The 21,894-nt window shown below is 56.5% G+C and overlaps 2 protein-coding genes across 2 annotated transcripts; both read right to left on the reverse strand.

Annotated features, from left to right (window-relative positions):
- Positions 1 to 3,389: 3,389 nt before the first annotated feature.
- LOC129017617 (uncharacterized) lies at positions 3,390 to 6,985 on the reverse strand. The gene is made up of 2 exons (XM_054458226.2): positions 6,705 to 6,985; positions 3,390 to 6,311 (listed from the first exon to the last, which is right to left on the reverse strand). Exons 1-2 carry the CDS (start codon positions 6,983 to 6,985, stop codon positions 5,669 to 5,671), a joined length of 924 nt encoding a protein of 307 aa, XP_054314201.1. The 3' UTR covers positions 3,390 to 5,668.
- Positions 3,646 to 3,994, reverse strand: LOC134738724 (rho GTPase-activating protein 27-like). Its single transcript, XM_063656307.1, has one exon. It carries the CDS (start codon positions 3,964 to 3,966, stop codon positions 3,646 to 3,648), a length of 321 nt encoding a protein of 106 aa, XP_063512377.1. The 5' UTR covers positions 3,967 to 3,994.
- Positions 6,986 to 21,894: the final 14,909 nt, after the last annotated feature.

Below are 21,894 nucleotides of genomic sequence, written 5' to 3' on the forward strand. Positions count from 1 at the left end.
GCCAGGGTGGGGCTTGGAGTCAGGAGGCCTGGAACTGTCCTGGACACAGCCACTTCCTGGCTGTGTGACCTTTGTCCTGTCACTAAACCTCTCTGAACCTCTGTTTGTACTCAGGGCAAATGGAGGTGCCTATGCCTGCCTTCCAAGCTGCTGGGAGTTTAACCCTGGGTACAAGCCTTTGAGCAAGAATCCACAGGATTCTTAGCCCCTTTGGGACTGCGTCTTACCACACTTTGTCCCCAGTGTCCAGCATGGTGACCAGCCCACCCCAAGTACTCAATATGTGCGATTAGAGTGCATGGGGAGTGACAAGGCTGTAAAACACCATCCATGGCAGGAGCTCCTCTGTTCTAGGGGTCCCTGGCCCTGCCCAGTAGACTGCCCTAAGCCCTGAGCTGCCGCCTGACAGATGGGAGTCCCTACACACTCCCCAGTGCCCCCGTGCCATGCCATCCCCACATCCTGCTCCCTCTGTTCTGCACCCACTTTCTTCTGAGATCCCTTCTCAGCAACGACCTCCTCCCCATCTTCAGCCTCCCCATCTCCTGCCCACCCACCTGAACCTGGGGACGGTTCCATCCATGACCTACACCCCCTCTGGCCACACTGTGTCTCTGTCTCTCCTTCTGCCTGTTGTCTACACGCTCAATTCGCACCCTCACTTCACTCCTGACCACACTGCCCTCTGCCTTCAGCACCCCCCTGACCAGCTGAGCTTCTAGTGGCCACTTCGGATAAGTGTTATATGGCCTTTCTCTCACATGCCCTTCCTGTGCGTCCTTCTTCTGGACACTTCTTGTCCTCTGAGCCAGCACTCTCATGCTTCTCTTCCCTTTGTCTGGCACCTAAATCCAGGCAGGCCCCACCTTTCTCCACCCCGCTCCTCCCCAAGTGCTCCCCACCCCCACTCAGTAAGCAGCACCACTGTCTGCCCACAAGTGCCAGCTAGGAATCTAGAACTCAACCCGATTTCCCTCCCACCTCCCTCAGCCCCCAGACCCTGCCCATCCATCTCCCAAACCTCTGTTACCACAACATGCCCACGAGATCACCAAGAGCTTCGGCCATTCTTGAAGCCCTGGCCACAGGGATTTTTTTCTCAATCCCACTCCTGTCTCTGCTAAAAGCCTCACAGCAGCTGCAGGATAATGTGCACATTCCTGGCAAGGGTCCATGAGGCCCCACCTGGGTGGGCACCCACTCCCAACCTTACGCTCCACTCCTGAGCCCCGGCCCCATGTCTTCTCTTCTTGGCCTCCTATCCAAGAGGGTGAGTCCCCCAGGACCGTGGCTGTGCCTCAGTCCTCTCTAGATCTGAAGGCTCACCAGGGCTTGGCAGGTATTCGGCTAGTTCATGCCTAATGAACGAGTGAATGGGCCTGGAGGATCATGGTGGGGAAATGCCACCTGGGACAACTAAGGGCAGGGGTGGGGTTCCCTTGGGGGGGCAGGACCAACTCCCTACCCTGGACTTTGTTGGAGGTGGAGCACCAGGGAGACCCACAGCTACCTCTTCAATAAAGCTCCGTGGCAGGGAACGTGGTATTATTGCACCCATCGCACAGGGGAGGAAACAGGACCCGACATGCAAAGTGACTTGTGGAGCTCACACAGTGAATTAGGACCACAAGTGGGGCCAAGGAGCAGCCTGTCTCTGGCCAATGTCCTAGTTCCCCCCTGGGTAAGTCCCCTGCCCTCATCACCTGTGCCCCTCCCCCCATACGCCACTGCAACTGGAAACCTGCTGGGAGCTGGAGGAAGGATGGGCAGAGGGGCCACCTGGCAGGCGCCCTGGCAGCCAGGGTGATCTGTCTTCTCAGGAGATGTCAGAACCTGGGCAGTCTCCTTTCTCTTTGGTCCTGGGGCCTGGGGTGTTGGCCCTTGGGCAGACCTACAGAGGCCTGGCTCATAGGTAAGGGGCTGCCGCACCTCCGCCCTCCTCAGCACACACTCTCTGTGCACTCTGTCTGAGCCAGACCCTGGGCCAGACACGAGGTTCAAAGAGCAAGGCCATTCCCCCACCTCCAGGGGCTCTGCTCAGACGGGCAGGCACCCTCCCACCGTCACCAGCACAGAGAATGTGTAGAGGCCGGGAAGTGCGCCACCGGGCGCCTGCGCAGGAAACGCAGGGGCGCTGCGGGGGAAGAGCGCTGGCATCCAGCCATCCATCCCAGAGAAGCTGCCTGGCCGGCTGGCAGGCGCGCGAAACAGGAACCAGCCGCGGTCTCCAGCCCCGCCCGCCGGGTGCCGTTTTCCACCCTGGCCACAAGGCGGCGGGCTGCCGCTGTAGGAGCCGGAGTGAAGGCGGCGCAGACCCAGGGAAGCCAAACGAGGATGACCCAGTCTGGGTGGACCCTCTACTGCTGCCAAGGGCTTCGAAGCCTTACCTCGTTTAAGGCTCACAACCCTAATCCTTAGGTATTGTGCTTATACCAGAGGACGCTGGGCCTGGGGGAGCGTCCTCGCGTGTAAGTTAAGTGGCTGTCAGCAGCTGGCAGGTGACCCAGCAGAGTCCAGTTCCCCTTTCCCTAGTCTCGAAACCTGAGTTCTGCATTGTAACGAGTCGAGCGGAGGGAACATCCAGCAGGGGGCCTACGGAGGCGTGTCTCCTTCGTCTGGGCATCCCGGACTCAGTCCTGGCACATGGTGGGCATCAATGTTCATGGTAATGACATCAAGCACAGCGAAAGAAATCAGAGGCTCCCAAGGTTCAGAGGTCATCTGTCCATCCCCTCCCTTTGTGCTAAAGAACAAACCGAGACCCTGAGAGAGGAAGAGAACTGCCTCTAGATCATCACACGGCCGGTGGCAGATGGCAGAACGGTTCTAAGCATCCTTTTTTCCTCCTCGGGCTGCCCCTCCCTGAAAAGTTCCTAAAGTTTACAATGTCAGAGTCGCCCAGAGTGTTCTGAGGATGCGAAAGTGTTTGTAAAACGTGCTGTATTTTCGATTTCCCAGATTAACACAACTGGATTCTGAAGAGGGGAAAAAACAACCTCACTTAACACGTCTTTCTGAAACAAACCCATCAGGAGTTCTTTAAAAAAAAAAAAAAAAAAAAAAAAAAAAAAAAAAAAAAAAGGGAACTGAAATGCTGGAAGCACCCTCAAAGGAAAGCAGACGCCTGACTTTCACATCCGCCCTCTCATCTGACCCCAGGCTCCTTGAGCTGGCGGCAGGCCCGCAATCCCCCGTTCCGTGCCCAGATGCACTTCGGAATATTGAACAGCTGGGACTTGGAAAGATAATATGTGGCACTCACCTGCTGTAGGTTACATAACCTCCCAGCAGGGCTTGGGGCAGCAGCCGGCCATCGAGCTCATTTGCATTTCTGCAGCAAAACATGGATATTCACACAAGTGCGATAAATAAAGACCAACAGCCTCACATCAGTTCAAGCGCAATTTTGCCACCAATTTGATTACGAAAAACCTTTCGGGCTTCCAGGGAGCTTTGGAGCCTGGGAATTGCAGATGAGGGATGGGGGCCTGCACTGTTTTGCGGTTGGGGAGAGGGAGCTCATCCGAAGTCTTCCGACAGAGGTGGGCGCGCGGTCCTCAGCGAGCCTCCCCGCCTCCGCGCCCGGGGTCGTACCTGCTTCACGATCTCCTACCGCGGCGGCCCGCGCACCTCCTGGATGGCCTCTTAGATGTTCTCTGAGTCGCTGCGCGCCAGGGGCAGCAGGCACACCCAGGAGCCCGCTACGCTGCAGGCCTTGAAGCTGCCGCTGCTTCCGAGGTGGCCGGCGGGAGGCGAGACGGCGGCGCGCGTCAGGTCGTCCAGGGACTGCGCGGGCCGCACGGGCGCCGTGGGCCGCAGGTACAGGCAGGCGGGCAGGCCAGGCGCCAGGCTGCTGCGCTGGCTCGCGGCGCGGCGCTGCGCAGGGCGGCACAGGGAGCTGGCCTCGCCTCGGGGCTCCACGCGGGGGCCGTTGGGGCCCGCTGCCGCCGCCGCCGCCGCGCTCATGAACCGGTAGTCGTAGGCGAGCGGCTCAGGCGCTGCGGGTCCCGAGGGGGGGACCTGGCGGCGCGTCAGTGGCAGCGTTGCCCAGCGCAGGCAGCTCGCGCACGTACGGCGCGGGCAGGTAGAAGGGGCGGCCGCCGGGCTTGCGCCGCACGTGCCACCAGTGCTCAGTGCTCTGTGCTGCGCCGCAGCGGCCGGTAGCGCTCATTGGGCCGCATGGCCACGCGGCGCCCGTCCTTGCCGGTGTACTCGAAGGGGTGCTTCACCAGTACGTACACGTCTCCCTCCACGTCCGCCGCCATCGCGGCCGCGGCGTTTTCCTGCAGGCAACAAGGAGGAGGGCCGCGGAAGTCAAGACCACTGAGCCCGGAATAGCCCCGCACTCGAGGACAGACTTGGGTTCGAGTCCCGATGCTGCACTTGCCGTTCGCCTTCAGGCCTCAGTTTTCCCATTTCTAAAATGGGAACTTGCATAAAATCACATCTAAGGCTTCCATTCTTACACTCACATCTAAGGCTTCCATTCTTACACTCAGTGCTGGAATTAGGACAACCCTTTCATTCCGTGGGGTTGATTATAAGATTTGAGCCTCGCTTCAGTCCTGCGGTGGGGAAGATTGTGGGTAGTCTTGGTCCAAATCGACTGCGAGGGAAACCTTGGCTTTAAAACGAGGGGTGATTACCTGCTCTAAGGTCGACACCACGCTTGCTTGATAGTTGACCGAGCCTTAGTTTTCCCGTCAGTCAAGTGGGAAGAGCAGCCCATTTCCTGCTGCTCCCCGGGCCCTGTCCCGCCTGGACGCCTCCCGCCCGCAGAGAATCCGCAGAGGGTCCCGTAGCACCGCCTCCCTCCAGGAGCCTGCGCCCCGGCCCCGGGGTCAGGGTTGGGATGCGGGCTCTGCAGGCGCCCCGGCGAACAGCTCTACCTGGAGGCTGTCCCTGTCCCGCTTAGTCCAAGGGCCTTGGTGTGGGGGCCTCCGCTGTCAAGGCGGGGAAACCGGTTCTCTCGGTTTCTCTCTCCTTCCCCAGCGGCTTCAACTCAGACGTGAGCCCGAGCCCGGCCCGCCCCCGCCCCCTGCTCTCCGGCTCTCACGCCGCCCCCCGAGAAAGGCTGCCCACCTGCCCTGTGACCCCTACAGTGTCCCCACGAGAGTGGCCCCTGGAGAATGCACTCCGAGACAGTGACTGTACGTGCGGAGTCCCAGAGCAGGGACCCCCAAAGCTCTCCGGAGTGGTCACAAGCCCCGGTCCCGCCCCGGCTCGGTGTGTCAGGGATGGGAGAGAGCCTAACTAAATCTGCCGGCGCCCCTCCACCAAAGCCATGAGTCGGTGGTCTTCTCCGGAAGTGCATGGCCCCTCCAAGCTCCCACACTGACCACATCTCCTCCTGCCTCCTAAGGTGACCCGGACCAGGGGCCAGGAGACCGCCGCTTGCCGAGGCTGAGGGACCGAAGGAGCAGGGTCCAACTGGGACTCCCGTAGGGCTCCTTCGCCACTTTCTCAAGCGTTCCTCGACGAGGAAAGGGTATACACTGAGTCACTAAGCACACTGGGCCCCGGAGGCGCGGTCATCGAGCTGCCCAGAGACAGTAAACCCCAAGGTGGACACTGCCCCGGCGACCCTTCCCCCTGGACCCCGCAGCGCACTCACGTCGGCTGGGCGGGCCTCAGGGAGCCCAAGGGCCGGGTGGGCGGAGCCGGCAGGTTAGGCCCCCACCATCGCCCTGGGCGGGGCTTCCAGCGGGGGGCCCGAGAGGTTGAGCGGAATCGGAGCTGGCAACGGCAGCGAATAGGGACAGGGACGCTCAGGAGTGCTGTCACCCATACCCAAAGCAGCTGTGTCTGGGAGGGGCGAGGAGGAGCCAGAATGCCTCTGCTGGGGACCTTGGGGGGCATTGGGACGAGGCCTGGAGCAGAAGGCCGGGGCCGGGAGCCAGGAAGGCTGCGTCTGAAGGGGCGCTGGCTGGTCGCTAGCGGAGCCCAAGGAGAGTGGGCCTCCCCTGCCCCGCCTTCCCCCTTCCCTTCTCCCCCGGGGATTTGCTGTCCCGGAGTCCCTGCGTCCCTCCCGCCCGCGGCTCTGGGAATGCCGGGTTAGGACTGGTTGTCTAGTGCGGGCGTTCCCGTTCGCGGGGAGGTCATTTGCACCCTGAATCACCCACTGCGAGCCCTTCCAACCGGATTGCAGACCTGCCCGCTCCGGGCCCACCTCCCCCACCACGGCCTTTCCCGGCGCAACCCGGCCGGGCCTGGAAAAACTCCGAGCGGGATTCCCAGCGCAGGGACGCCCACCGGAGCGCAATGTCTCGGGCTGGATAAGAAGGGGACCCGGCCACAGCTCCTTCGCCGACCTGCGGGAACACAGAGAGGGGAGGGATTGGTGGGGGCCGAGAGGATCCCTGGAGCGCGAGAGCGCACCCGTCGCCAGGAGGTCCCCTGCGTCCACCGCCCAGGCGACGCAAGCTACAGCGGCGTCAACGCCTGGGTCGGCGCTAGGGGCCTGGGCCTGCTCCCCTCCCGCCTCCAGATGGAGGGCAGCCCTTCACCTACCTTCTCCTCCCCGTGGGATGCGGCCCGCGCATCTCCCGCCCCAGCACGGAGACAAGGGGAGCAGGCGCGCGGAGCTCCCGGGTGCGGACCCGCCACCTGCCGCACCCTTCCATCCCCAACCCTGCCCCTTTCCCCACCCCCACCCCACCTCCCACCTCAACCCCCGCTCGGCGGCCCACTGCCTGCCCGGGCACCTCGGGGCGTCCGCTCGCCGGCCTCGCCTCCACTTGTCCCGGCAGGCTTGCGTGGGCTCGGCGTCCCGCACTCCCTCCTCGACCGCGCGGCTCCGGCGCTGCCAGGTTTCCTGTATAACAGTATAACCAGGGAGGCACCCGCGGAGAGCGCCCGGCAGAACTTCCTCCCGGACTGGGGCTGGGCTGCGGTTGCGAGAGACAATCCCCGGCGTCCTGGCTTCCTGTCGCCTCTGGGCCAGGCCCGCGCCTGAAGACGGAAGATGCCACCCCCTCCCCTGCATTTCCCGGGATCCTGGGCCACACCCGGGATCCCTGGCTGTCTCCAGGGAGGAAGAGGCCGCGGGGCTGAGATGGTGGGACTGGGGATGGCGGGAGCCTCCCCCGCAGCTTCTCCTGGCCAGATTGCCCTCCCACCATCCCCCACTCCCTCTTGATCCTTGCGAGGAAAGAGGGCCACCCTCCAATCCGTCCACAGGGTAAGCTCAGAACAACCTCCTAGAGGCCAGGAGTCCAGCCCCAGGGCCCTCTGCCTTGGGGGTCTTCTTTTGGGATTTATCTGCCTCTCTGGACAAGCTGCCTCGCCCTGATTTGACCCTGCACTCACTCCACACCTCACAAGCCACAGCCCCAGCAGACCCCCTGCCCTCAGCCGTCCCAAGGAACAGTTGTGCCTGTGGACCTGGCTGTGTGTGCCAAGAGCTGGCTGATTCAAGCCAGTGTTCTGGGAGGAAGAGAAGCCCACACCCCAGGCCATGGCCCCTCTTCACTCCACCTCCTGGAGGCCCAGGGTTGGGTGGGAAGCTGAATCTGGCCACACTCGTTCTGGAACTCCCTTACCTCTGTATCTTTGCCCCAGCTAGGCGTCGCCCACCCGTGAGTCCACACTTCCTCTGAGAATCTCAGTGTGTCTGAGGCCTGGTGGCACCTTGGGACCCTCCAGGGTGGGCACACAGCGGAACTCAGCATTGGTCTTTGGTGCCCGACATGCTTAGAAAATAGTGACAGAAGGAATCTTCTCTCCCTCCCTAACTTTTAGGTCTCTCCACCTGCAGCACAGCCAGGCAGCGGTTGGCAGTAGTGATGGTCTTTGCGTGGGGTCAGGCAGGTATGATGCCCCACTCTGCTGCTTGGTGGCTGGTAGGCCGTGGGAGTTCTGCCTTATCTCTGCAGCTCAGCTTTCTTTCCTATCAATAGTAACACCCACTTCACTGGATTATTGGGAAGATTAAATGAGGTCCACTAAGCAGTGCTTACCACATGCACAGCGCACACCATATATCAGCTGTTTTTTTTTTTTTTTTTTTTTTTTGAGATGGAGTCTGGCTCTGTCACCCAGGACACAGAGTCTGGACTGCAGACACAGTCTGGAGTTCAGCGGCACAATCTCGGCTCACTGCAACCTCTGTCTCTGGGTTTAAGTGATTCTCCTGACTCAGCTTCCTGAGTAGCTGTGATTACAGGCACCCATCATCATGCCCAGCTAATTTTTGTATTTCTGTAGAGATGGGGTTTCTCTGTGTTGGCCAGGCTGGTCTTGAACTCCTGACCTCAAATGATTGGACTGCCTCAGCCTCCCAAAATGCTGTTACAGGCGTGAGCCACCGTGCCTGCCTATATCAGCTATTATGACACTTTTATTATGTGATGAGCTCTTGGGGGTTGGACTGGAATCTCCAAACCACCCGTCCTCCTTCAGGCAGAAGAGAAGGGGAAGTCTCAGCTACTCCAGAGGCTGAGACAAGAGAATTGCTTGAACCTGGGAGGCGGAGGTTGCAGTGAGTTGAGATCACGCCACCGCAATCCAGCCTGGGCGACAGAGTGACTCCGTCTCAAAAAAACAAACAAAAAAAATATGGGGGAGAAGGGGAAACAAGTGCCCTCAGAGGCGCTTTGCTGAGGATGGAGAGGGGCTGAGCCCACTGGCAGGGCAGAACCAGGTCACATGCCATGGCCCTACACTGGGCCTCCCTCCCCCAGTTTCTCTTCTATTCTCTGGGCCTACCATCTACTGTCCTTGGGGGAAGCTGCGGCACCTAGATGGGCAGAGGGTGCCAACTTGTAATCTGAAAGGGGCCTTCAAGGGCAGGAAATCACAGATCTGAATGTTGTCTGTTTCCGTCCCATTTTACCGCAATCTGATTTCCCTGAGAATTAGTCTGTTTCCAAGGGCGCCTTCGGGAAGAATCCTCACAGGCCCAAGCCCTCCCCAGGCCAGACTCCTGCCCACTCAGGGATGGGGCAATGAGGGCTCTGACCAGGCCAGGCTTGTCGTGGAGCGTTAACGTGGGCCATGGCGGTGCATAACCCAGCTCCCGGCTTAGGAGGCATTCGCGTCTGGGCACAGGTATGCGCCATGACCGGGAGAAGCTGTGCACAGCCTCCAACTGCCTGCCACCATCGCCTCTGTTCTGCTGCACAGGCATCCAGCTCCAAAGCTGGGTGGGTGACTCAGCAGCCGATTGCCCCCAGGGAGGGGTGGGGGTGGGCTCATCTCTGACAGTGACATGCGGCTCTCCACCTGAGGCCTCAGACTCCAAGCTGAGCGCAGGTAAGGCAGCTAGGACTGAGGGCCTGCTAGGTCCAGGAGAGGTGGGGGAAGACGACGGAGAGACCAGCAAACCCACATTTCCCTGAAGCCTGGAGGGTCTGAACTTCACTTCAAAAACAATTCCAGGCTCCCACCCCAGCCCCAAGGCCCCTTCAAAGGCAGTCCTGCTCCCGGGAAGTTCTTCAGTCTCCCGTGTCCTGGCTGGGCAAGTTCACTGATGCTGTGGGAATTCATGGCTTTGTGAGGCAGCAGCTGCATCCACAGGGCAGCTCCCCCGCACGCTCTGCACAGCTTAGGGCGAAGGACCAGGTCACTTCTCCACAGTGCAGGGCGCGGCTGCCTGCCCTCTCTGGGGTCCTGCCTATCTGTGCCCTGGCAGGGGTCAGTCAGGCAGAGAGTGTGACCCCGGGCACCCACCAAGGTGGGCCTGGAACATCTGCAGCAGTGCCCCTGTCTGTAGGGGGTGAGGAGCACACGGGGATCGGGGGTGGGCAAGACGGCGACCCTCCCTAAACTGAGGAGGGCTCAAAGTGCTGACAGTGCTGGTTTCCAATCATTTCTCCTTCTCTTAATGGGGCCGAGGCCCCAGGCTAGAGAAGAGCTAGGGGCTCTGACGCTGAGAAAGGGGTGGGCTCAGCAGGTGAGACGCACTGGGGTGGGGAGTAAAGAGGAGACAGGAAGTGGGGTCACCAGGACTGGCCCTGCCCTGCCAAAGGGCAGTTTGGCATTGGCAGTGAGGGCCAGGAAAGGCACCGGGTGGGCCCACAGGCCCTGTCCCAGCAGTGGCCTGCCCGCCAGCCACCCGCTGCCTCTAGGCCAGGCCTGAGTGGCTCCTGTGCATCCGCTGGAGGTGAAAATGTCTGGATTTCATGGGTGACTCTCATAGGGTCAAGAATAAAAAAAAACTTTCTGTTGAAATATGAATGGGAAAAACCCACCTTAAAAAACGAGACCTTTTAATCAGGAATGTGGAATTGAAAATGTTCCCCAAGTCCCCTTTCCACAGTGTTTGGGCAGCCCTAACGGAGGTGCCAGGATGCTGGTGAGCTATGGCCTGGTGAGTAAAAGGCCCTGTCTGCCCCGAGACAGGGAGCATCTGGTGGTGGCCACGCCTCCTGTAGCAAAGGGGTGGGGGGAGGGCCAGGGGACATCACGGGACTTCCTGGGCTTTCTCTGGGAGGCCGGTGCTCTGGTCACATCTGAGGGTCTTCCTGACAAGGGGACACAGCTGTGACACGGTGAGTATCCTGGGATGATAGCAAACCCAGCTGGGATGGCTGAGCCACACTCACCCCTGGCCTTCAGAGCGGGGTCAGCAGAGGGGCATCAGGCGAAAACGTTCTGTTCCTGGTACTTGTGTCAGCGAGCACAGCGGGGGCAGCCCTTCTTCACCACAGCCTGGCAGCTCTGGTGGAAGACGGTCTTGCACTTGGCACACCTGGGGAGAGAGCAGCATGCCTGCTGGTGCTGGCTGGGCCGGAGGTTGACCTGTGGCCACGCTGGCCAGCACTTTTGACCAGAACCCACAATACGGCTGTGACATACTGTGTAACCCATGCACGCACGCCGTGCCTCTCCATCCCATAACAGGAGATTCTCGAAACAGTGCTTACCCATACGTCACACAATGCACACTGATATTCTCTGTCCTATTGCATTTTTTATAAATGCTGCTTGAGATTCATTAAAGATTTCTTACCTATATTTTAAAAAGCATTTACTTATTTATTTATTTATTTTTGAGACAGAGCCTTGCTCTGTTGCCCAGGCTGGTGTGAGGCTCACTGCAACCTCTGCCTCCCAGATTCAAGCAATTCTCTTGCCTCAGCCTCCCAAGTAGCTGGGATAACAGATGCCCACCACCACACCTGGCTTACTTTTGTGTTTTTAGTGGAGACGGGGTTTCACCATGTTGGCCAGGCTGGTCTCAAACTCCTGACCTCAAGTGATCCACCCACCTTGGCCTCCCAAAGTGCTGGGATTACAGGCGTGAGCCACCGCACCTGGCCAAGACCGTATAATTTTAAAAACTCACCCCCAGGCCCATTCAGGGCTGAATCCTGGCCAGTGGACACCGATAAAAAAAGAACTAATGTTCCCAATTCAGTTTTCCACTCCCACATGGGTGGCAGGAAGGTCTGGATGAATTTTTCCATCGAGAGGTTGCTGATAATGAGCAATAACTGGGAACAAGAGGGATCATTTCAACAACCAAGGCAGTAGCAGTGGCAGTGGCAGCTACCACCCACCAGGTGCCCACTTTGTGCCTGGTCTCATGCAACAGCGCAGGGCGGTAACTCATACAACCCTCCTCAACCCATGCATACACTGAGGCGCCAGGAGGCTCCACTCAGAGAGCCGGCAGCCACCTCTTCTTTAGGAAGACAGATGGTTCTGTAGAGGCAGAGGAGTCCTGGGAGAGCTTGTCTTGGCCCCTGAGCTGGTCCGGAGCTGGCTATGACTGCCCAGGGCATGGGCTGCCCCGAACAACTGCACCGCCCCTTGGCACGGCACAAAGCAGATGTTCAATACGTTCCTGCCCATAGAGCGAGGCCTGCTGCCCTGCGTGCTTGGGCCAGGCTGTGGGTGTGGGGAAGGGTGGGGCTGGGAGGTGGTTGGCTGGGTGTCCCGCATGCCTTACTGTGGTGTCAGACTCAAAGGGGAAGATGATGTCATGGTGCTGGCAGATCTGGCAGATGAAGCCGCGCTGGGTGCACAGGTCGCAGTGGTAGACATGCTGGGAGGCAAATTCAATCAGGGCCTTGAGGAATCCTTCATACACCCCGTCTGCGATCTGCGGAGGGCAAGTAGGAATCCTTCTTACACCCTGTCTGCGATCTGCGGAGGGCTGGTAAACTGAGGCCCTAGGCCTTTCAAGCAGCTGCACTGAGGCGCCATGGCACCCTGCCTGGAGAACTACCCCCAGTTTCCAGGCGGGCAAGAAAAGAAAACCTCCCTGAATCAGGCTGAGCAGTGCCAGCGTCCAGCCTGTGGGCAGCGAGGTCACTGGGGGCTTATGGGATTTATAGATGAGACCCAAATCCACTGTACCCTCCCCTTGGGGAAAGGAGTATTTCAGACTCTCTTCCCTGTGATCCTGGGGTTGCTGGAGTGTTTGTTTATTTCAGGGGTGCTGCGGGTATCCATCCCTGCCCAGGAAGCTGGGGCAGCAGGGCAACCCACCCTGAGCTGCAGAAAAGCTGCAGACTGCTGTCTTCAGTAAACTACAGACACCCCGTCTTCCATCTTCCTTGCTGACTTCTCTGGGAATGAAGTCTCTCTAGAGGTCTGGGCCGGGGAAGCATGACTCTCACCTGCTGGAGGTCAGCAACACTGAACCTATGTGGAGACTCTGAGAGATAATTCCTGTGGTTGAGCCTTCAAACAAAACACAAGCGATTCTTTAGAAAGGTTTCCAGGACCCAGGCCTGCCTGTGTTGTTTGTTTTCATTCCCCTGGCACTGCTCACCAGGCAGACACCTGCCGCCTGAGCAGGGCAGGGGCTAGGAGTGCAATTCGGCCTGCCTGGGCTTGGGGCCTGGTCTTCAACGTAACTAACTAGCTGGTTGGACCTTGGGCATGTTACTTAACCTCTCTGAACCTTGGGTTTCCCTCTCTGGGAAATGGAGTTGTCTGGATTGAGTAACTTATTTAAAACATTTGGCTTGGTGCAGAGCTCACAGTAAACATGTAATTAATTAATCATGAGGAGGAGGATGGGTGCTGACACCTGGGACCAGGAACTGGGCTAAGAGCTTCATACACACTCATTCATTTGATCCTCACAACAATCCTGTGAGGCTGGTACTAACACAACCCCAAGTTTGAGAAGAGGAAACAGAGAGGTTAAATCACTTGCCTGAGGTCACACAGCTAGTAGGGGGGAGAGCTGGAGTTTGAACACAGGGGCCTGGCTCCAGAGCCTGCACCCCTGTCCACCTGGTGAATGCCTAGAGATGCAGGCTGTTGTCATTATTGCCACTGTCACATATCAGGGACAGTGCTGGGGACAGCAATGCACAGGATATGGCCTCTGCCCTCCTGTGCCCTCCTGTGTCTGGCCGAGGGACAGACATCCAAGTGTCTGGTTTCAGTGCTACATGAGAGCAACCGAGACATGTCCTAAATACAGCAGATCCCATTTCAGAGGTGGCAGGGGGAGCAGAGGACAAGGGCTCAGCCACTAACGCAGCTCTAGTTTCCACCACACCAATGGCAGGGATCCAGCGGGCCCCATCCTGAGAGATGGAGAGGAAACACCTGCAGAAAGTCCCCTGGTACAAAACCTGCCTGGCCTGGCTGTGTGTGTTTACACGGGTACTGGGGGTGGGAGGTTATTCCAAGTCAGAGGATGCTTGGGAACCTGCCCCAGGATGCCCCAGACATCTGGGGACAGGATGGTGCCAGCCCTGGGTCTGGGCCTCCCAGGTGCAGGCTGTGGAGCATCTGGAATGGGGACTTGGACTTGTCCCAGCTGGTGGCCTCAGCTGTGGTCCAGGGGAGCCCAATCTGGGGTGGAGAGGGTGGGTCCCTCTCTGGGGTGGGCTCTGAGAAGGGCTGATTGAATGGTCTCCTTTATTCCCTTTCACAAATTTTCCTCACTTGCAAGATTGACCTTTGTAAAGAAGAAAAACATTTTAGAAGAAAAAAGGAAAAGATCTCAGCTCAGATGCCATCTCCTCTGGGAGCTCCTCTGGCCCCTGCCAAGGCTGGATCAGGTGCCCTCAGGGCACACACGATGCTGACCCAGGGCCATCTGTGGCCCAGACGCTGGGTCCCTCATGCAGCCCTCACCACTGCTCAGGAGGCCACAGGAACGAAGGAATCACTGGCCCATTTTATAGATGGGAAAGCTGGACCCAGAGAAGTGAAGCAACTTTCCTGACTCACAGTGGGTGAGGGCCTCCCATGCTCTTTCCCGCCCCATGCTGTTTCCATGGGACTTCCACAGGCACGGGAAGCAGGCTGAGCGCATAGCAGGAGTACAGCGCTGCTGCCCAGGGACAGAGCAGGAGGGCCGGGGAGAGAGAGACAGGGCTGCCCCTGGTGCCCACAGAGACAGGTCAGTAAAGCCTATGAGCAAACTCTCTCAGCAGGGCGGGGATAGGTGAATGGGGCTGGGGTCCACAACCCACCCCACAGACATCTGGTCTACACAGGTCTGCAGGCCTGTGCAGGTACCTGGCTCCTTGACCAAGGAGGGTGATGAGGCCCCACCTGACCCCAGAGATTTCACCACCTGGTTAGGTGGGCAGGAGGATAGTCTCTCTGGAGCCCTGGATCATGGACTCTCAGAGGTAGGGAGTGAGTCAGCATCGCCAAGAGGTGGAGACCCAGTCACCCACGGATGCTTGGGATGGTCAGAGCCTCCTGGGGCGAAGCCTTCTAGGGTCTAGGGTCCCACATGGTGGTCCCCGGAGGGCTTTCAGCTGGCAGCTGTGAGGCCAGATTCTCCTCTTTGCCTAGGGGAGAGCCCCCGCAGCACCCCTCGAGAGCCCCTGGGGACCTGCTCGGGGCACACCCTGGCCCCCAGGAAGCCCGGCTCTGGGAGCACTGCAGCCAGGATGGAGGAGGCAGTCTTCAGAGAGGCGCTGTCTAGGTCAGCCCTGTGGGGAGGGAAGGCCAGACGGGGGAACCTGGAGGGGCTTGTGAACTGGTTCCTGCCCCTAGAAACCCAGCAGAGGTGGACTCGAAGCCCATTCTGGGCAGTAGGCACCAGCAGGCTTCTCCGCCTGAGGTCTGCCCTCCTGAGGGTGCCGGGAGAGCACAGCCCTGGGAAGACTGCGGCCTGGGCTGTGACCTGAGGACTGGGAAGCGTTTATGACAGACATGGAGAGGCCTAAGTCCCTGTTGAAACCCAGCATCACATCCCATTCCTGAGCACCAAAGGCCCCAGGCCCCGGGTAAGAGAAGCTTCCTGAAGGGCATCCTGAGGGCCCCGCCCTGATCATGTCCTCTTTGGAGAATTTCAGGAGGGAGGCTGCCATGGACAGGGAAGAGGCGGGAATATCTGGCCCTCGCCTGCCTCTCGCCGCACTCCCCGCTTCCCTCGTTACTGTAGCCAAAGTTCTCCCTGTGCTTTCCACTGACAGTTCATGGCCTGTGCATGCTATTCCTTCTGTCTGGAACGCTCTTTCTCCCGTTGCTTCCCCTTTCTAATTCTTCAGTTTTCAGGTCTCATCTTAGAAGTTACTTCCTCCAGGAAGTCCTTCCTGCTTTGTCCTCCTCTGATCTGGGCTGGATGTCAAGCCTCTGCTTCCAGGACATCCTGCCTCTCACCCTCACCCCCCATGGAGTTGCTGGCTTTCCCACCTATCTCGCTCTCACCCTCACCCCCGGATGGAGTTGCTGGCTTTCCCACTTGTCTTCCCTGCCAGGCCAGAGGCTTCCCGAGGGTCGGCCCTAGCTTTGCCCTGCTCAGTGTTGGAGCCCACATGCCTCGCCAGGTGTGCAGTGCTTAGTATGTTCTCAGTCCATGTTTTTGAGTGAACAAATAGATACATTAAAAAACCCCAAATCACCCCCAAAAGATGTGATCATTTCCCAGGCCCAACGGGAAGATCTCTGCCCAGGTTTCCACCAGGTGGACGCCTTGCCCTGGGCACTGCCCCCGTGTGTGTGTGTGTGCACGACTGCCTGCATGTGTGGACATTTGTGTGCATATCTGTGCATTTGTGTGTACATTTATGTGTGTGGGTGTGTATGTGTGTGTGTTCGTGTGTGTGTGTGTGTGTTCGTGTGTGTATGTGTGTGTTCATGTGTATGTGTATGCGTGTTCATATGTGTGTGTATGTGTATGTGTGTTCATGTGTGTATGTGATGTGTGTGTTCGTGTGTGTATGTGTATGTGTGTGTTCGTGTGTGTATGTGTATGTGTGTTCGTGTGTGTATGTGTATGTGTGTGTTCATATGTGTGTGTATGTGTGTGTTCGCGTGTGTGTATGTGTATGTGTGTGTTCATCTGTGTGTGTATGTGTGTGTTCGTGTGTGTGTGTATGTGTGTTCATGTGTGTGTGTGTTCGTGTGCATGCACGTAGAGGGTGCCCACCTCTTGCTGAGCTCCTTTGGGGCGCCACTCCGGCACAGGCCCAGGTAATCCCCCAGGAGCTTTAGCTGCTCCCGGCTCCGCCCAATGAGGTGCATCGGCTCCACATGCTTGTACAGAGATGTGTTCATCATCTGCAGGTTGATGAGGGGCTGGGCCCGGATCTGCGTCAGAAACTTCAGGGCCTGCCTGCAGATCTGGGGGTACCACCAGGCATTGGGGATGGGAAGGAATGGCTGTTCAGTAAGCACTGCCTGGCCAGGTGCCACATGACCTGCTCACTTACCTGAGGGGCTATCTTCATTTTACAGATGGGGAAACTGAGGCTCGGGGAGATGAGGGGATTTGGCTAGGGTTACCCAGCTTGTAAATGGTACAGTCAAGCTCTGAACCCAGTTTATCTGACTCCCAAACCCACTGTCCCTCTAAGGGAAAGGGTCGCTGCCCCCTCCCCAACCATGCTGAGTTGAGGGAGGGACTGCTCTGGTTAACACCCCCTCCCTCTGGGCCTCACAGATCAGGGTCTCTGGGTTCAGGAACCCTTGGAACTCTTTCCCCCAGAGTTGTTTCCTGGCCACGCCCATCCTATTCCTGGAGCCAGAGTGCCACAGCAGACACATCTGAGCCGAGGGCTCCCTGTGACCTTCCTCCCTCTCCCACAGAGGCAGCCTTCCAAGTTTTCCACCCCCCACTACACAGTGGAGCTGAAGGGGGCCACTCTCTCCTGGGCCCCCAAAACAAATCCAGTAAGAAGAACGTGCTGGAGGTGAGTGGTGGGGGTGGGGAGAAGGAGGGAAGGGGCTTAGTGATGCCTGCCAGCCCTCTGACAACTAGTGACCTGGAAATGACCTGGGGGTTTTTGACCCTTAATTCCCTATGAGCCAACACTGAGTGCAGCTTTTGGCTGTATTAATAGAGGTAGGAATCCAGAGCCTGAGAGGTGATATTGGTGCAGTTGTTGGCAGTGCTCTGGGACCCTTACTATAGGCAAGCCCCAAGTAGGAGGACCTGGGAAGAATTGGGGCTACCATTCTCAGGGCTCAAGGCCAACGCTGGCCCCCCCAGGGGACCTGTCCTGTGTTTCTAGCATCACAGATTCTACAGTTCCCCCTCCAGGAGCTGAGTTAATAATAATCCTTGCCCTGGAGGGTGGTGAGGAGTAGGGCCACCGGGAGAGGAAATTCTCATGCCTAGAATGGCAGCCTTCATCCCAGCCTGAGAGACAGAAGGCTCCCTGTCCTTGGCTGCTTACTGTGACAGGTCTGGTTGGGAAACCTCTTTCTACCCAGGTCCCCTTCCCTGCCCCTGAGCCAGAGCCCCATTTCTGACTGGACTGCATCCCCAGTGAATAAACCGGGGCAGTGGGCAAGACTACCAGGTTACCCCCGCAGGAAGGGAGAGAAGACCCAGGATGGGTACTCCCAATGCCACACCCTTCACTGTCCACGTGTTGTCTTGTTTTTAAACTACTCTTACCCTGACCTCAGTCCCTAGAAGGTTTGAGGCAGATCACAACAGAAACACACGTGGTGAACTGACAAATTCACTGAAAAGCCAGGACCACAAAAAACAAGTTAGAGATGGGACTCAAGATGGAGAGGAATTAGGGGGCAGATGATGTACAGGTGCTAAGATGGTGGTTGCTGAAGAAAATTTAGCTCTGACTTTCCTGCTAGGTAAGGTGAAAAGAGAGGGGCTATCAGGTGCATGTCTCTTTGTTGTTGAAAAAATAATAAAACCTACCCAGGTGTTGAGGGAATCAAAGCTTTTTCCTAACCCTTCGCTCTTAAATTTCTTGTGTGTAGCTCCGTGAACATGGGATCTAGAAGGACAAGTCAGGTACCCTGCAAAACAGCTCCAGGGAGGTTTAATGGGGCTGCTTCAGGTAGCATCATTATGATGAAGGCCAGCAGCATGACCTCATGTCTCAGCTCAGAAAAAGCAATTCTGCAAGGAACCTGACTGTGTAGTTTCTTGATTATTCACCAAGCTCCATTCAGTTCTAGAACCAGGATATCTACAAAGCAAAATTGGAAAACTGGTTTCATCTCATGAGCTACTCTGATGAGTAGGTCTGGAGTCTTGTGGGCTTTTGTTTTTATTTTTTGTTTTGTTTTTGTTTTTAGAGACAAGGGAGTTTGGGTTTCCTTTCTACCCAGCAGGCATGGCTCAGTGGCAGACACCAACCACTGGCATCTGGGTTGTATTTCATAATTTGCAGGGTACTTGCAGAACCTTGTCTCATTCAAGCTTTGTAATAACCCCACAAAACAGCTGGTAGTAGCTGAATTTTACAGACACTGAAATGGAAGCTTGAAGAAATTAGGTGAAGGTCAGGGTGAGGCAGCTAGTGAGCAGCAGAGCCCGCCCTCTGGTCCCAAAGCCCAGGGACCCTTCTGCCTGCCCCTGGGGGAGTCAGGGCCTTTGCTTTTTGCCCAGGGCACACCCACTGACCGCTCCCACTGGCCCCCGCTGTGTAGACACCTCTACACTGTAAGAACTATACAACCAAGGGGGCTGAAGCCAGCCTTGCCCCACAGTCCTGAGGCATCAGACACTGTGCAGACTGCCCTGCCCCCTGCTGGCTGCCCGTCCGCTCCCTATGGCCAGCTTTGACCCCAGCCCCCGTCCCCCAGCCACTTCATTGCTTGCCACAGCCCCTACTCTGCTGCTTCCATTCTGGGGCCTGAGTGGAGGGGTGGACCTAGAGGAGGCTGGCATTGCTGAGCCAGCAGCAGGGACACTAGACACAGGCAGCAAGGGGTAATGGAGCAGAACGCAGGCTCTGGAACCAGCCAACATGGCAAAACCCTATCTCTACTGGAAATACAATAATCAGCTGGGTGTGGTGGTGCACGTCTGTAATCCCAGCTCCTGGGGAGGCCGAGGCACTTGAGCCCAAGAGTCAGAGGTTGCGGTGAGCTGAGATCATACCACTGTACTCCAGCCTGGGTGACAGAGCAAGACTCTGTCTCAAAAAAAAAAAAAAAAAAAAGGAAGCACTGGAGGACATTAAACAAATAGCAGATCCTCCAGCCTGGCCAACATAAAAATACAAAAATTAGCTGGGCGTGGTGGCGGGTGCCTGTAATCCCAGCTACACGGGAGGCTGAGATAGGAGAATCACTTGAACCCAGGAGGCTGAGGTTGCAGTGAGCCGAGATCGCGCCACTGCACTCCAGCCTGGGCGACAAAGGGAGACACTATCTCAAAACAAACAAACAAACAAAACAAAACAAATAGCAGATCTGATCAAGCCCCTCAGAGCTGTTACATAAACCAACTACTGAGGGTAAAGACCTTTGGAAGGACTATTTAAAACACCTGGGGCTTCATCGGGCTGGATTTGCTCTGAGCTACAGGTGGAATCAAGAGTTCTCTATAATCATCACTTGCATAGAGTAGTTTTCAGGGAAATATTTTCCTATTTGACAGGTGAAACAGTATTTGTGTCCTCTGTCGGCAGTTTTGAGTCAATATAGTACTTTTCCAGAAGTGCTTCCCTGAATGACTGCGCACAATTATGATGATGTTCGGAATGGGGTTTTATAACACTTGTGGGAACACACTGCCCCTTTAGCAATGGAAAACAGGACTTCAGAGCTGCCTTCTGAAAGGCCTGGTCCCTGCAGATGGGACCCACCTGGGACCCTCCTGGTCACCTACCCATCTGCCTCCAGTGTACCACCCAGAAGCTCTTATGCCCCTGTGTGGGGGCTGCCTGGGGGCATTAGACCAAGCATGTGTGCCTTCCCCAGGAAGCAGGCAAACCAAGGAAGCAGGCAAACCCAGATCTGAATGCCAGGCACGCCACTTCATTACTATGTGACCGGACAGGTTTCCTAACCTCTCTGAGCATCCATTTCTTCAGCTGTAAAATAATGATAGTTCTTACAGTGTGTTGTTGTAAAGATTAATTAGTAGGGGGAGTTCTGAGTGGTGGAAATATGAGTGGTGGTTATTCTTGACTTTGTGCCGACCTTTAAAAAAAATTAACAGATCCTTTCCACCACAGCAGCTCCCCAGTTACTAGGAGCTGACTCTGGTCATACCACTCACTCTCTACCCATGTCCCCAGGCTGCTTCCAGCAGATCAGCTTCTTCTTTGTACGACCCAAGCTCTGTGCCTTCTCTGGCCTCTATTACTGTGACATCTGCCACCAAGATGATGCCTCAGTGATTCTGGCCAGGATCATCCACAACTGGGACCTCACCAAGTACCTGGTAAGTCTTGAGCCCAGCCTGTCACAGCCACTTAGGGCTGCTGAGGGACAGAGGGGTGTTCACTCCTCTTTGCTGCTGCTGTTCATCTGTTTAGAGGAGTTTGGCTCCTCTAAACAAGGGAAGCCGGGGTCACTGGTTCAGGCACTGTGACGTTGGGGAGCTAACCAAGAGAAAAGCTTGGCGCCTGTCCACAGCCCTGGGCATAGCTCCATCGGTGGCTGTCTTGGTCCCCAGAAGGGAGTCTGAGGATGGTTTCCTGCAGCTACAGACATAACTGCTTAAGGCACCAGCAGATAAATGATAGACTAGATAGATAGATAGATAGATAGATAGATAGATAGGCAGGTAGATGGTGGATGGTGGATGAGTGGTTGGGTAGGTGGATGGTTACCTGGGTAGGTGGATGGGTAAATGGGTAGGTGGATGAGTGGATGGGTTGGTGGGTAGGTGGATCAGTAGGTAGATGGGTAGGTAGGTGGGTGAATGGGTAGATGGCTAGATGGGTAGGTGGATGGGTAGGTAGATGGGTAGATGGGTGGGTGATTGTGTAGATGGCTAGATGGGTAGATGGGTAGATGGGTAGATGGGTGGGCAGTGTGTAGATGGGTGGGTGGATGGGTGAATAGGTAGGTGGATGGGTAGATGGGCTGGCCAGCGAGCTGGCTATACCTTGGAGCAGTCATCCTTAAAGACTATCAAGTAGGTGTACCCATCAATTAATGACGAGGAACCAAGAAGACAGTAAATGACAAAGCTAAATGCAGTAGCAAAGCTGATACAAGGTGACATGGAGCTCAAAGAAGGAGCAGATTTTTAATACTATGTCTAAAGCAATAGTTTCATAAATGCAATTGTTAGCTTAGAGGAAGTAATAATGACCACATGGTGAATGGTCCGTGGTAGAATGCATAGCTTTCTATGATTCTATAGCAAGCTTCAGAAAGAGAAAAAAGAACATGCACTGTGGTAGAATATAAAAAATTGCTTCCACAAAATTTTCAACTGAAATTGGTCTTCCAGACCTTTCTCTACCCCTTTATCCTGACTGGGCTTCTATAAAATCCTCAACAAATAGAATATAAAGAGAATGACAGTGTATGATTTCTGAGGATAAGTCATAAAAGTTAATACAGCTCACTGTCTCTACTGAAGCTTGTTGTGGAATTTAGTACCAGGTATAAGGAAGCCAGTGCCATGTAGAAAGTCGGCATGTAAGTCTCCCAACAAATAGCACCAGCTAACATCTAAGCCAATGGCTGGCATCAACTTCCAGATGTGTGAGTAAGCAATCTGTAGACAATTCTAGCAACCAGTCTTTGCAATACCCCGCAATGACAACGATCAGAGCAAAATCAAAATAAAATTGCTGCTTT

This window comes from Pongo pygmaeus, chromosome 19 (assembly GCF_028885625.2).
Source record: "Pongo pygmaeus isolate AG05252 chromosome 19, NHGRI_mPonPyg2-v2.0_pri, whole genome shotgun sequence".
Taxonomy (NCBI): domain Eukaryota; kingdom Metazoa; phylum Chordata; class Mammalia; order Primates; family Hominidae; genus Pongo; species Pongo pygmaeus.

What these genes read in the sequence shown, in the direction of transcription:
- LOC129017617 (XM_054458226.2), bottom strand. Translation starts at nt 6,985, where the DNA reads ATGCAGGGGAGGGGGTGGCATCTTCCGTCTTCAGGCGCGGGCCTGGCC. An exon ending in CGGCGAGCGGACGCCCCGAG is followed by an intron (nt 6,312 to 6,704) that starts GTGCCCGGGCAG and finishes GTGTTCCCGCAG; the next exon opens with GTCGGCGAAGGAGCTGTGGC.
- LOC134738724 (XM_063656307.1), bottom strand. Translation starts at nt 3,966, where the DNA reads ATGAGCGCGGCGGCGGCGGCGGCAGCGGGCCCCAACGGCCCCCGCGTG.